Source organism: Marmota flaviventris, chromosome 11 (assembly GCF_047511675.1).
Source record: "Marmota flaviventris isolate mMarFla1 chromosome 11, mMarFla1.hap1, whole genome shotgun sequence".
Lineage (NCBI taxonomy): Eukaryota > Metazoa > Chordata > Mammalia > Rodentia > Sciuridae > Marmota > Marmota flaviventris.
The window spans coordinates 36037838-36054106 of record NC_092508.1 but is presented as its reverse complement, the minus strand read 5'-3'; the positions used below and the strand labels follow the sequence as shown (position 1 = coordinate 36054106).

At 36.6% G+C, this 16269-nt stretch overlaps 1 protein-coding gene across 1 annotated transcript in view; it reads right to left on the bottom strand.

The window, feature by feature from the left end:
* Window positions 1-16269, bottom strand: part of Satb2 (SATB homeobox 2) — a 171008-nt gene that overhangs the window by 48405 nt on the left and 106334 nt on the right. Inside the window, exons 8-9 of the mRNA XM_027925025.2 lie at window positions 5085-5297; window positions 788-943 (exon numbers count right to left, since the gene is read on the bottom strand). Of these exons, the coding sequence (XP_027780826.1) occupies window positions 788-943; window positions 5085-5297 (369 nt within the window). The remainder of the gene's footprint in view (window positions 1-787; window positions 944-5084; window positions 5298-16269) is intronic.

Genomic DNA, 16269 nt, shown 5'->3' with positions numbered 1-16269 from the left:
TAGGAACAGGCAGTAGTTGCCCCTTTAAGCAAATTGAAGCAGATAGTAGATCCCGTCAACTGTTGCTGCTTTCAGAAATGAAAAACCTAAGCATCTGTCTGCTCATTTCCCCTGAGCATTACATTCCCCACAATCCCGACACTCTGAAAAATTTTACTGGATAAGCTTCTATGTTTTTCTGTTAAAAGATTTTAGCACTTACTCTGGATCCTTCCACGTGTGTTTTCTCCTGGAAAAACAACTGTATTCTGTATATAAAAGAAACACCTGACAATCACAAGGTGTCTCTGGGGCTGGGGAAAGTGGTTATTATAGCCAAGTCAGCCCCTTCCCCATGGGAATAAGAAAGGTGATGAGACCTGGCTAAACTTGGTCTCCAGGAAGGTACTGTTATGTTCATTTCAGGTTTTGTTTAAAAAAAAAGAAAAGAAAGAAAGAAAAGAAAATTGTGAAACCCCCCCAAACAGGAAGATAGAATAAAGAAAGAAAACAAACAAACAAACAAAACAAAAGGTACATAGCAGGGCTTATAATAAGGGGACAAATCATTCAAAACTGAGTCTTTAAAAAAAATCCTTTAAAATAAAAAGGCTGGGTTTTGGCTTAATCTCTATTTTGAATTCCAGTGGGAGTAGAAGCAAAACGAAGAGTAAGAGGCAGAACATGACAGGTTCCCTGGGGATTATTATTGTTATTATTATTATAGGAACAGATATATTTTTATTGGTGGGAGGAGGAGAAAGGTCTAATTCCAGCCCTCAGTTTTGCTCTTTTAAAAACCACTCACCTGACTTTTATTTGCAGCCACTTTGGCAAACAGGGCTTGGGACACCTTGGCCCTTTTCATCTCCTGTTGGATCTCGTCATAAATGGCAGCTGTGATGTTGACGTTGGCGCCGTCCACCTTAATAGGGAGGTCTGTTGTCGGTGTCGAGGTTTTGGCCTACCAAGAGACCATGAAAATAATAATTTAAAAAGTGCTGCATTCAGCCCAGCCATCTGTGCAGAAATTATCAAAGGATTTCAGTCAGCTGATGCCAAACTGCATTAGCTACAGAGGGACACTTCCTGTCCATTATTCTAATCAGGTTAATTGTGATTGGAAATAATTGCAGTGCATTCCTATAGGACATGCAGAATCCTGTCAACCCTGTTCTCTCCCTTACAGTATCCTAGATGGTTCCCAGGTAGGATGGCTACCCTGGGCATCAAACTATATGCAGTCATCTACTGCAAAACAAATATGCAGAACACACACACCTTTTTCTTTCTAAAAATGGCACACCTTGCAGGAAGAGCCAATTCTTCCAGAAAAAATGAGTAAATGGGTAGAGGTCTCTAAATAATAAATTATTACTCAATTTAATGCACTCCCTTGAGTCTCTCTCATTCTTTATTAAAGCTTTACGTATGTCATTTGAGTATGTATGGTTTCCCATCATTATCATCATTATGCTACCCAGACAGTCACCTAATTTCACCTAGGAAATCAGTGGAAATGAAACAAAATTTCATTTCATAAAACTAGGCTTCAGAATGCCTTTGATGTGCCGTTTTCATTTTCTTAAACTCATATTGCAGTTTTATGTATTCTGCCGTGTTCGTTTTAATTGAATGATTTCCCATCAGCTTCAGAGACAAATGAAGGACAATAAAGAAGGTATCCATACTTCTTGGGGTAAGGAAAATCCTAAAACATTGGAATCTCCTTCGTCCAAAAGACTGTGAGAGGATTTGCTTAGTCTGGGCCCTAAAATGCTTTGCAGGTGGCTAAGAGATACTTGAGTCATCTTCTTAGAACCCATGGCAGCAGGACTCCAGGACAAGTTGGACCCCATCAGACACATGAATGGATCTAAATGGATATAAACTCTTTTCTTTCTTTTGGAACCTCTTCACTCCAAACCAATGGAAGTGCCTCCAAATCACAACTTTCCCTCTGTGAATGCCCATGCTGCCCCCGACTAGGCTGAGCAGCATGCTGGTTGGGAGGAAGATGGAACATGCAGTCCGGACACCATGCAATCATTTGCCAAGAAAGTCTTGAGGCCACACTCAGTGCCCTAAGTTTCCCTGAAGGTTTTGCTTCCCAAGAGTGCTCAGGGACTTCTGTCATTCTCCTTTGGTCTCCCTGTCTCATACTATTTTCTAGTTACTGCCAAGTAATAGTAAGTATAATTTATGGGATTCTCTTTATGTGCCAGGCATTCTATAAAGTGTTTTTAGCTTTTGTTATCTCATTTAATTCTTGTAAGAATCCAATGAGTTAGGCATCATCATTTTCATTTTGCAGATGAAGAAATTGAAATAAACGAGGATGTTTAACTTGCCAAAGGACATGCAGCAGCCAATGAAGGAACCATATCCTGAAACAGCCTTTCAAAGCATAGGCTGGGACCACTGTGCAACACTGCTTTCCAAATCCCCAGTTCACATGGGGTGCTGGGTTTACAGGGGTCCTTTTCCCTACAGGTATGGGACCACCTCATAAAAATCCAATTCTCTGTTAAGTTTTTCAAGAATTCCTTTTTCTTTTCAAATTTTCTAGTTAACCTACAGTGCTTTCCCTTTTTTTAAAAAAATAGTTTTAATTAGTGATGCATGACAGTAGAATGCACTGATACATCATACATAAATGGAGTATAATTTCTAATTTTTCTGGTTGTACATGATGTAGAATCCCTTTTAAGTGAATGTGTTAGCAAATAATTTCTGTGTTTCTCAACTCTTTTCATTAGTTTCACCAATTATCTCCTACTAGACTGACAGAATCTTCTCTAGAATTCCCAGGACTAAAACAAAATCCCTTAAGTTGCTACAATATACAATTAAGAGTCCAGGTTCTGGAATCAGACTAACTAGAGTTCAAATGCTAGCTTTACCACTCAGTCATGTGACCTTATGCAAGTTATTTCACCACATAAGCCTGTTTCCTCATCTGTAAAATGGGATCAATAGCACAAAAGAGTGATGACAGAATTTGTGTAACATGTTTACAATACCTGATACATGGGTACTTAACAAAATGATCATTCTTATTCTTGTATGGATGTTTTGTTATTAAGTATACTGAGCAATAGTTTGAAGAATTATAAGGAGAAACTTAGGAGACTTTATTTCAAATTTGAAGTTTCTTCAATTTTTTTGGTAAACTACTAATTTGCCAAAATAAAATAATGGAAAATAATCTGCATAAGACTACCTAAGAGTATGAGCTGCTGACTCCAACCAAAGGCTGTCGGTGGCTACTCTCCTAGGCTGTTCTCAAACTAAAACAATTACCATACCATGGATCTTTATTATTCAGATATGTCAGTGAAGAATTTTAAGCAAGAAGTTTTAAAGACTTTAATAACTTACCCTTTCTTGATCTTTAACCAACAGAAAGGAGATTTCAAAGAAATACAAATGCAGTGCCATGACTACACTTTCAAAAATATGTTGGGATAGTTTGTATTTATTTTCTGAAATCTAAAAACTTTGAAACTGAATGATCAGTTTCCTACACTGATCCCTAAAGAGCACCTTTATCTAGGAATTTTCAAGGTGGGATCCTGTCGAAAAATAGCAAAATACTGTCAATAATTGTGTGGCCTTATAAGTTTGGTCAGGTTCCGAAAGCTATCAAGTCTTTAGAAAGGTGCCTAAGAGACAATTTAGTTTTAAAAAATATTGTAAAAAACCTGAAAACAAAACCCAAATCTGTTCTATTTTCTAACGAGTAGAAGTGATTTCCAAGAGCAGACTCCTGATTATGTGGACGTGAAGTCTGGCAAGGGTCTCCAGTAATGATTTAATGGGCTTCCAAAGTGGCAAAAATACTGGTGAATTTCACAGAAGTAAACATTAGTGCAAATTAACAACTTGCCCAACTTTATAGCTCAATATTTAAGTACAAAACTTTTAAAATAATATGAATAAGAAGATTTAGTTACATATATCCAAATTAAGCAGTCAAGGGACTTATTTTGAAATATTCACTAAGGACTTAAGTGTAAATAACACAATTGGGCAGTGCATGATATAAAACGGGCTTCAATTAAAAATCTATTGCACAGTGAAAAATATAAATAGTCAAATTGTTTGAAAAAACTGATGTCCTTGAAAAAGTTCAAATATTTCTACTAGAATAAAATTCTGATTCTGTTAACCAGCTCCTGGGAATTTATCAAAAAAAAAAAAAAAAAAAAAAAGACTCATTAAAAAAAACTATAATATCTAAGCAAATCAATCTTCAGTTTTGAAGAACCCAATTTTCAGTTTTGTACAAATGTGCACTTGTTAAATATTGGTCCCCAAAACCACCCACCATGGATTTGCAACCCATCTTAGCAATAGTGAATGGGATGGGTCTATCATAAATCAACTTGGTAAAAGGTTAAGGGAAACAGGGATCAGACTAAAGATGAGTGGGCTCAGATCTGAGTTGGCATGATCCCTGGCTGCCTTGAGGTAGGAGCTCTAAAATGCACTATATTAGGAGATGTCTACATCTCCTAGAAGGCCTAAGCACAGAGTACTTTGAAATTATGAAAGAGAAAGAATGGGAAGTCACCAAATCCTATGAGATCATCCCAAGAAGGAAAATAAGTAAGGCCTACCTTTCCCCTATCAGTTCATATGGGACCCTTGAGTGATACTTGCACCATTCTGTTTTTTAATTGCATACTTTTTGCATTGCCTAAGGAAGAACTTGAATTCTCTGTCCTTAACCACCCCCCATCCCATCTAAATAATCATGTAATTTAAGGAAAACAATGGTCTTGCCATACAAACAAAGCCCCTGCCCCTTTCATCTAAAACTAAGCAGCTGTGGACAATGTAGAGTCCGACCCCCTACCTGTACCTGCCTATACCACCCACCCACCATGTTTGGAAGAATGAGACATTCCTAAAGGGATGGAAATGGCACACCATATAGTGCAAGATTACCACTAGTACATGGCCTGAGGTCATATCCTTTGACCAACATATTTAACAGATTAAGAAATCTTTGAATTGTGTCTCTTAGTTCTGAAAGAAAAACACAGTATCAACCCAGCAAGATGTTTCCAAGTAAAAAGTGAGTGCAGCAAATATCTCACCTGAGGGGTTCGGGAGGAGCTGGGGCTGCTAGAGGCCGATGAGACCATGCTCACGTTGGGGTTCATGCTCCGCTCCCGCTCGTCCTGGTAAATGCGATCTCGCTCCACTTCCGGAAGATTGAGGAAATTCTGCATGGCCCTCAGATTTACTAAGAGAGACTGAGAGGCTGTCCTAGGGTCTTCTTCCTTACGTAGAATCTCGGACAACAATCCCTGAATGAGTGGGGGGAAAAGAAAAGGTTGAGTTATATCTGCAGGTGTGTGTGTGTGTGTGGTTTCCATCCTCCGCCCTGCTCCCCTTTGTTTGGTGTGGCCAGCTGGCTGTGATGTCAGGAACCTCAGTCTAATTCCTTAGGGTTCTCTAGCACAAAGATTTTGTGGGAATGCGCTTGGCTTCTGGGGGCTGTACCTTATTTTAGGACCATTCTATTCCGACACTTCATCCTCACTGTAATAATCATGGATGCACAGAGATGCCACCTAGCAAGGTAGGCGCTTGGGATGAATTGTGAAACTGCAATTACCACCAGGTGCCTCCTACAAGTATTTCAGGAACTGTTAGAACTCTCTCTGCTTGAAACTGGGAACACTTGGCAGTCCTGCTCAGCTTTACAAATCTGCCAAGTTTGGTAAATTTAGTTCCGACATTTAAACAGCATGGGAGATTTACATCGATTTAAAAAAAAAAAAAAAAAGTTTGGCTGAATTTATGTGTGACCGGCCACTGTTTTCAATATAGATGTTTCTTATAGCAAAAGAAGGGGGGAGGGTGGAGAGAAACAAAGTAAGAGGCTATAACTTGTGTTAACCCTCTGATAACTTCCCAGTTCACACACACACAATAGTTATCCTTGCATATGTATCAAAGGGCATCTAAACCTTTTTATGGGATACCCTCATGGGGGAAGCCCTAATCCTGCCATTAAAGCAATGAAAATGTGGTCACATCCAGTGAGGAGACAGAGCACACTTTAATTGCAGTGTATACAGAATACCATGGTGGGCTCAGATACTTTGAGTATGTGACTCATCCAAATAGCAAGCTTTAAATAGGAAATTAGTGTTTTTGCGTGCTCTAATGATAGAGAAGTCACAAAGAAAAGTAAAATGTTGCCAAGACTAAAGTAACATGGACTGGAGAGGGGACCTACGTCAGAACATTGCAGCATTCTGGGAAGATGCAGATCTACTTCCATTCTGCACACTTATTGGATTACCATACAGAGGCATCATTTTATATTCCCAGCTAATATCCCTCCTTAAGGTAGTATGAGATCAGGGTTTGGGACCATCTCAGGAAGAGCTGAGATGTTAATCCTATATATTAGAACAGATGGGACAACCCCAAATCATGGAAAATCACTTCTATGAACTGTGGTAAAATGGTACTGATGCCAAAGACATGTCTCCTGAGGTGAATTAATGTCAAGGCAACACTATCAGATTTCTAGCACATGGCTTAAACATAAAGGGCATCAGATGCAAGGGGAATACACAATCTCTGGTTGGCCAGAAATCTACAGGGTAAGATACACATTTTAAAATAAAGTAATACATTATAATAGAGTGAAGCAAATGCCATTTATAGGACTGTCCAGCAAGCAGCTATCAGCACTTCGAGGAAGTAATCACTCCTCAAAACATCACATAAGACAATTTATACTATAAGGAACCTACTATAGTACAGCATACCATCTGATAGTTCTACAACTTGGATGTCGTGGTACTTTGATTAGAGGACAATTTCTTGTTAATACTCGAGAGAAATGAGTACACATTTGAGATGGTTAGAGAGCACTCTGTATAGTAGGAGAGGGAGTGTGTGCATAAACGCATGTATTACACACAGTGAGGTCAGAATAGGAATAAGAATAAAATATGTCACACAATGAAGCTAGAAGAAATGCTATTGTCTGTGTGTACATATGTGTGGATGTGTGTGTGCATGCTCACATATGCTCAAGGAAAGAACAAAATAGGATATGTACATTAAAAAAAAAACCTACTGGTAAAATGATTCTAAGAAAAAAACAGATTTCTTTTCATGCTTTTAGAAGCAACAAGTAAGACATCTGTCTTCCAGAAAATGTTATGCAATCTATGAATTGATTCTTTCTGAAATTAAGTCAGTCTGCCTTACGTTATCCTACTTTCTACTTGCACTGAGCAACCTGAAATATTCATAATGGATTTGCTTCAAGATACAAAAAAATCCCTCTAAATTAATATATGCAGAGAAGCAAAGGGAAGTGGATTTGAAACCAATACCAATTTTCAATATCAGTAAGACACTGAGATTGATATTTTCTGAGCTTTCTTTAATGATGAACCATGCGTAAAAAGAATGAGTTGGTCTTCTTCTCCCTTCTCCTCACCCTGCTACCTCTGGTACTAACTTTAGTATTTTAATAAATTTTAAAATACTAAAATTTGAAGGAGTTTGAGTATCAACACGGATATATTCTTTATGATAGCTATTATGATTATAATTTAAAATATCTCAAAGGCAAATTTTAACTTATTCTTCCACCATGAAATTATTTCACAAGTTATGAAGTATACTACAGTAAAAAAAAAGTTGCATATAAAATAATGACAAAACAAAAATTATCATTCTAACGAACCCTCAAGGTTATGTTTAATGATTCCTCATCAATAAAAAGATTATTCGAAAGCACAGAGTGTTTTTTGTTTGTATGAATTTTTCCTTTCACTTTTAAACTGTTTAGATCCTTGCTTTACCTTTTTTACAGTATGGGCAACCTTATGGGAAAATTAACCCATCTCTAAGGAAAATGCAGACAAAGCACCCTGAGAATGATTGCTCGTCAGCTCTCCTTTCCAAAGTGAAAGAGACACAATATTTGTTTTTTAAGGGGCTGGTGGAATATTCTGCTGCCTCTGGTTCATTTGCCTAATTACAGATAAAGACTCAAACCAACAAGGTGGCAAGTGCCACCTCCTTATATCATCTCCAGAGAATTAGAAAACTGTACCAAATTATTCACTTAAACTTTCATTTGAGTAGTCATGGTCCCCGAGTGGATTCTTTTTACCTCAGACATTTTCAAATAATAAGTGGCTTACTAGTGAGCACAAGAAGTGCTCTTGTGGTTTTGTTCAGTCTTTTTCACTTTGGTTATTTATGTGCTTTTAACTATCTTAAACTGTGATTTTAAAAAATGTAATCTAAACTCTGCAGGCTCAGAACTTATTGAAATGAATTTAGCTAGTTGAAAATCATCCTTGGGGTGGGGGTGGGAGGATCACAAGAAAGTCTGAAGCCTAACTTACACCACAAATCACCCCACCTAATTTTCAAAAAAACAAAAAGTAAATGTTTATCATATTGAAACTGTCTCAAATAGAACATAAATTAATAATTTATCTCACATAAATATTTCTAAAGCCCTTGCCACTATGTCATCTGGCATTTTAATTATCAGCCAGCCAGGCAGGAGGTGTCACTTGGACATGGCCATTATGCAGCCTGAGACACAGAAAATGTGGTATGGCACCTGGGCACCAAAAAAAAAAGATGTACTTTTATGAATAGAAAGGTCATGAATATTGAGAATGTGCAAATGGAGGGAAATTAATAAATTAACCAGGATATTGCTTATTAAACTTTCATATCAGTAATCATATTAAAACATATTGCAAGTATTGAGTAAAGTGGCCATTAAGTATTTTCCTCCTCATAGGCAACAGAGCCTTCTCCAGGGAGTCATAACAATTTCCTCTTCAGTGTTAGCTGGGGTTATGTAAGACCATGAAACATAGTGAAATGCAAGGAGATTGGCATAAGGGGAGATCCCCTCCAAAAGAGTTCTTGGGATACAAGTCAATGGAAAAAGAAAGGAATCAGGCAAAGAGAACCTCAAATTGGTCATTTCCTTGGTCTATTAATGGAGTATTTTGCAACCTTCATATCATTTCTAGCACCAGCAAAGAACATACAAGTTGGGCAGAAAATAAATCATTATAAGTAAAAAATTCGAAGCACAAAATGCAACAGAACAATAAAAGGCAATCCAACTTGCTTGCTAACATAGGCCATCTTCACACACAAAGAATTTGAATTAATTTTTGAAATGAAAAATTCACGTCCTTAATTTTTCCGGTATTCTAAAATATCTTTGTAACAGATTAAATGAATGACCTTACATTTTCTAAATCTATCTTTCTGCTGATGAGCTTTTCATTTCCTTACATCTTCAGTAATTTACATAGCTGGTCTCAAATTGTCAGTGTGCCTGATACATGCTAAGACTCAGAAAAGTTTGGGAAACATCACCATGACTGTTTCTATAAAATTTACTTCCAAGTTTCTGTACAAGCCCTTGTTACCTTCTCTGGGATGGCTGATAAAATATCTTTGATGAGCCTCTAATCCTGTAAGATAACACATACAAACCCAGAGCAGGTTCTAGGAATTCTGAGCCTGTACCCCTCAGAGGCCCCCAGTCCTCTCCAAGGCTGGCAGCAAAAGTTAAAGTCATTACTGACTAAATTTTAACATTTTTTCATGGCTCTCAAATTTTTACTGCTTCTCTAGGACTGAGATATATTTCTCACAGAAAATCTAGGAGGACCCTAAACCTAATATCTACCATTGATTATCTAGGGAACCCCTAAATTCAATACACTTAATCTCAAAGAATGACAGATCCCTCCATTAATTCATTTCTTACTTATGACTTGGTACAAAACTCTGAGAGGAATGAGAAGATTAAAAAGAGATGGGTTCTGCTCCCAAAGAGTTAAGTATATGGTGGGGAGAAGAAGGTTTTATGGTAGTACCATGGAAATGATGACAGGTGTTATAATCATGAGATAGAGCCAGAGCCAACTCGGTTCAAAGAAGGAAAAAAGCATGGCAAACTGCAGGGCTCAGGGAAAACTTTTTGGAAGAGAGTGAGACATAACATTTTAGTTGGGACTTTAAAATGCAAGTAGTGCCTGGGTAGAGAGATAACGGTGGAACCACACAAAGGGGAAGGGAAGAGACAGGAAACAACCAAATATTTGAGGGGAAAAAAAAAAGAGCAAGTCTTCTCCAGAATATCAAGAGAAGTTTCTGTTTCCTTAAGGTTTAAAAAAAAAAAAAAGAAAGAAAGTACAAAAACTGATAAAGTGATAGAAAACATTCTGAAGTGAAAATAATACAGTCCCCATTAATGTAATTCTGAACTACTGGAGTATATACAAGCTAACCAGCAAACATTACCCCCCAAAATGAAGTGATATTAGATAATCTGCTCAGCCTTTTTGTCACCTGCAACAAATTAGGCTTTCAATATGCAAAACATCTTCCTTCCAGAAAAACAAATGATCATGATTCCACTTAATTGTAATTTAATGAGGCATAATTTATTTTTTAAAGTGATATACACCAGGTGTGTACAGAGGAAAGTGGCCCAGCCAAGCCCCAGTGCTTCTCTTTGGAAAAAGAATCAAACTAGCTGGAGACTGTTTCCATTTCTATAAATTATGTTTCTGTTTGTGGCTGTTGAAGTGGGAGATAAAAAGGGTAACTTGCAATGTTCACTTATTATAACATGTACCTTTGAGGTAACTCAATCAAAAAAATACTCACTTATCATATAAAGCAAATAGTCTAAAATTGTTGAGATTCTAATCTGAATAAAGGTAGACATTAAAAGAGCACATAAACCCCCAAGAGAATTTATATATACTGCCTATGGCTATGCTAAAAATAAAATCATACACTTAGCACTTCTTTAGAAACACTTCAACTGATAATGGTAGAGAAAATAAGTCCTATCCATCCATATTTTAATTATTAACTCTGGGACAACCACATATAATCCCATTTTGCAGATTTGGGCACTAACTTGGGCCAACTGTCCATCCTGCCCCTAAGTATAACCTGTCTAACACATACTACCCTTGGAGTGCAAAAAAAAAAAAAAAAAAAAAAAAAAAAAAAGAATAAAAGAAGGGAGGGAGGAAGGGAGAAAGGAAGGAAAGGAAAAAGAAAGACAACATCCCTCCACATTCCTCATATTTCACTCTCCCTTTTCATGATTACTTGTTAGCCTTGATTTCATGAACTTCTGGAATTTGTCCAGATGATACAATAGCAAAAAAAACTAGTATCCTCTTAAGAAGCCAGGTAATGCCAAATTCCCAGGCTAATCGCACAAAGTGAACTCTCACATTTTGGTGGTTAATTCAGAGTTAGTGGAAGCAGTGAGATCAGTGGCATAGCTGTAGAGTCTACTGGCATCCACCATCTGAAGGCTGACCTAACGAAATCGCTTCCCTCCTAATTTCTAGTCTCATTTCCTTCTAGATGCTCCTGAGGCATATTCCCCTCTGCTTGTGAATATAAACAGGTTTCCCTGGGTCCCATATTCATAATCTACAACCCCACTATGAATCTGGCTGCGGAAATTCATTTGTGTAATGCTAAAAATTCCCACCCCACCCCCACCCCCCAGAGCACTGCTTAGCCATGAAGCCTGAGTACTTTGTCTGATTTGAATAAAAGGTATACAGGGCACAACAATGACAATTTGATTTTTATTATTAAAAATGATGTGTTAAATCCTCAAAGAAAATGTCGTTATTGCATTAGTTTAATAAAACCTCTCTTTTATTACAATATTTCTTTATTAGGAAAGACAGCCTATGCATGTGGCATTTTTGTAGGATAGGGTGGATAGAATTGAGTATCTACAGGGAATTAATGTACTTTGCAAATATAAATGCATATACAAAAGTAACACTTGCAGACAAATGTTACTGTAGATATAAATTTTTCAAAGCACTAAAAGACTAGGCACATATGTGTACATGTATATCCACTGCAGTTGGGTATTATTTCTCCCTTCTTTGGACAGAGAATGCACAAAAGCGCTGATTCTTTCTCAATTATGAGACTTACCATCTTTTATATTATGCCACCATAAAAGCCTTCCTCCTATAGTCATATTCTACAACTCTGGCAGGAGATCTACACACTTTGCACTTAGTGATTAGTTGTTGATATATGGGAATATAGGGATCTAAGAAAGCACTGAATGCTTATTTTTACATTTCTGGGACAGAGTGTCCTATCTTGGCTAAACAGCCAGCGACACGCCCTGCCTGGCAGGCTACATATTGAAAGCCTGAATCACATTATACCCAAGAGCTTTTCATTCAGTCTATTGAACCATAATTGAAACTGAAATTTTGAGTCATGCAAACTCCTCTTTAAAACAAATATTCCATATACCCCAAACCTGCAATTTATCAAACAAAACACTTATCTCATAGACAGTTTTCTTCCCAGAGCATGAAATAAAACTTCACATATGGCACCTGACACATCAGAACACAGTAAGCATGCAACACAAAGTGAATGGCTACAGCAGAATATTCTTAAAGCCAAAGCATTCTGTGCTCTATTCAAGGCAATACCTTGTACAAATCAGACTTGAGCTCATACAATGGAGGACCTTGGCCAAAACCCAATTTCTGGCAAGTTTACTATTTTTAACCTAACCTATGCAACAGTAGACATTATTAGGTAAACAGTCTCATCTCATTTTCCTCCTTATCACTTCCTCCTTGTTGTCTTTTTAAAAAATGTTAGGTAGTAGAATGGGGGCTATGCACAATCCAAGTCAAAATTTTCTAAACATGTTAGCACCAAAAAGTGAAAGCAAACAGAGAAATGAACAGGTTCCCTTTGGAAAACGTTTTACCAGTGGTGCTCTCAGCTCTGGGCACGTACATGGTTTCTACTCACACCTCAAGTACCTGGCACCAGGGCTGTTTCATTCACAAAGTTCTGGGCCCTGGTTATTCCTAGTTTCCATGAGTATTCTGTGAAACAACTGTTGGCACTCTGCCCAAAAAATTTACTAGCTTTGGCTACTTTGTCAAAACATTGGCAAAAATAGCATTTCCCAAAAACAAAACAAATCAAAAAATACATTTATTGAATATATTTATATCTCAAATGTATCAGATGCCTTTAGATATAAGTAAAGCATTGTATTAACACGAGCTGATTATTCTGAAATAGTTATAAAACATTATTCTTTCCTGCTGAAATATTTCTGCGTTAACTTCAATCACTTCCAGGGTCAAAAGCACCTGGTCTGACATAGCACATAGAACACATCACAGTCCTTACTGTACCACAAAAAGGATCTCTGGTTCAAAAGTCTGTTTATTGGACGTACTGTCTTGAAAAAGGAACTGTGTTTTTCTTCTGCCACTCTATGATAGCAGCAATGATTGAGAAAAAAGAGGTTGAGTCTGAGCTTGGAATTCAGGCTTACTCGGTTAAAAGTTGGACTCTAATTAGACAACAATTATTCACCCGAAGGACAGTTTCCTTGCCCATAAATCTGAGATAATTCTACTTTCCTCATGGGCTCCCTATAGAGGTTATGTGAGTACATGATATATATTAAAAGTTCAAAAAGTGCTAGCCATCATTATGATGACTAACATAGTCTCTAAATACTTAATATTTGTTAAATGAGCAAGTAAATATATAATATATTCTTATTTTAAACATTCAATTTTAAATATTCAAGTCAATTCAGTTATATTTTGCTAAATGTCTACTTACACAGAAGGCAAAATTATAAATAATAACTTTTAGGAATAATTAAATAACTTTTTGGAATAATTAAAATTATTTGGCTCAAGTCTCCTCCAAAGGAAAAGCTAATAAAATATATAATATGAAATGACCATATGTATATTTCAGATAGCACTAAAATATTAATTTTATATTTCAGAAAAGTAAAACAACTTTCCTTCTCTAAGTAACTGAAATAATTTAAAATAAGCCTTAATCTGGATAATTTAAATGTGGGTCATAATTATTAGTGAATCATGAAATTAATTTAGCAGGTCAAAACAAACTTTTTATAATGAATTAGAATTAAGAAAACTAGAAAGTATCAGAGTGCTTCAAACATGGTGTGAATATTGGTTCATGAAGGTATATTTTTTGTTTTTTTTCTTTCATGGAGTCTTTGCTTTAGAAATAGATATACAGATAGAGCTGGAGGTAAACCCAGTTGCACATGTGCACACATCTGTGTGTGTGCCAGCCATTATGTGTAAAGCATTTTTTTTGGTGGTGGGGGGCAGGCATCACAGTAAGAGAAATCTGAAAGTAAATGATAAAAGTCTGGATTGGTAATTTTAGTCACAAAACTTGTAGGTAAAATTGAAACAATCTAGTAATTTCCAATTGATTTCAATTCAATGTGGTTATATACATATATATATTTTTTAACAGTATTTCTGGCCTTTAAACTTAATTTTCTTTATTTGAATAAACAGGCACTTAACCCCAAGCCAAACAGTCAACATTTTAATCAATTTCCATGAAAGGAAACTATATATATTATTCTATTGCTTTCAATAAGCAATGGAGAAAAATATATAAGTAATGAGACCTAAAGCTGATGTTTCCTTATATTCCTTTATGAAAATTCTACTTTAATTAGAAAACATCATCCAGGATCTGGGATAGAGCTGCATGCTGAAAGCCTAGGTTTCTATTAAGACATACTCACTAGAGGTGAAAGAAAGACTTTACTGACAACAGAGCCCCCCACCTGCATGAAATGAGTCAATCATTCCCTGTTGGAAAATCATGGGGGAAAAAAAAACTTAGAAAACGATCACCAAAAGGGAGTGTTTTGTTGTTTTGTTTTTTTTTTTCTTTCCTGTAAAAATGGAGACACCTGAATTTTCTATAATGAGTCCAATGACTCATTAACTTTTAAGGACTCTGCACATTGGTCAGGGGCAGAAGGAATACATAGAATAGGAGGTCACCATATTTGCTTCCTCTGATTCTTTGGCATGAGTTTTGTGAAGGAGGGAGGAAAAAAAAGAATAGTTCCATTTCCTGTTACACACAAGTTTCTATCTCAGGTAGATTTACGAGTAGGAGTTGAGTTGTACAGTTTGATAGGTAGCAAATCAACCTTTCCTTTACCCACAAAGCACAAAGTTGGCTTCCCCAAGTCTGAATACATTAGCTCTTTGACCTAGCCAATCTATGCTGTTTTTTGGCTGAGATTGGCCATATATATTAGTCTTTATATATGTACAGGAGGAACCAAAGTGAACCTGCTATCTAGAGGGCTACCCTCAAGCTACCAAATAACTTTTGAGACACTGCTATCATGGGAGATATTAATATTATTATAATCTTTACATCTATGAATTCAAGCCAGTGATTCTGAAATGAAAGATTGTTTATTTTATGAAGCAAGCAGGGACATCTCTTCCTACTTTATTAATTTAATGTTCTGAAGTCAAAAGAGGGTATATTATTTGCTTTGAAACTCAATAACATGTTCATGCCTGATCTGCAGCATTTCATATTTATAGCCCATCTTTCAGTGGGTGGACTTCCTTTTTCTCACAGATTTCCTTGCCATTTTATAACCAGCTCACTGAACCATGGAGTCAAGACCCCTAGATTTACATTGTGTCCCATTACTCTATGACTTGTGAAGTGCCTGTATCTCTGTTGGACACCGAGAAATAATGATGGCTGGGACCAGATGCTAGCTGACAAAGAATTCTGAATATCTTGGAGGTCAAGTTATCTACAAACACAAACTGTATGTGTAATTAAATTATGCATATCTTTGGTTAACAATATGTATAAATCAAACAAAGAAATTGAAAGACAAATCTTGCCGCCCTCAAAACTGAATCGTAACACACTAACACTCAGATGTACAAATATTTGGATTGCCAGACTTTTTATTTTGTTGCTACACATCTCTGTGTTACTTCAAAACATGTTTAGCCACTCCTTAGACATTTCAACTTTAATAATTTGGGATGTACATGTACTATAAACATTGTGTCAATAAAGCATAAAAGCAAAATTCATGTCATCTCACGCAAAGACGTTTACACTTCTAGCAGTTAACCTTACTGCCAATGTTTCTGATACATCATTCAATCTAATTTTCCAATCCGCTGAAAACATTCTCCAGTTGCTGAGTGACTTCATAAATTGTATTTATGACCCTGGTCTTAAGTTTCTTCAAATGATGTGGCTTTGATGAGTAAACTGCAAATTTTCTGCAAAGTCTCATAAAAAATAAAAAGTAGTCAAACGAGGACAGGTCAACCAAATGAGTTCCTGAGGGATTTTCAGTATCCTGTTCTCTATCAG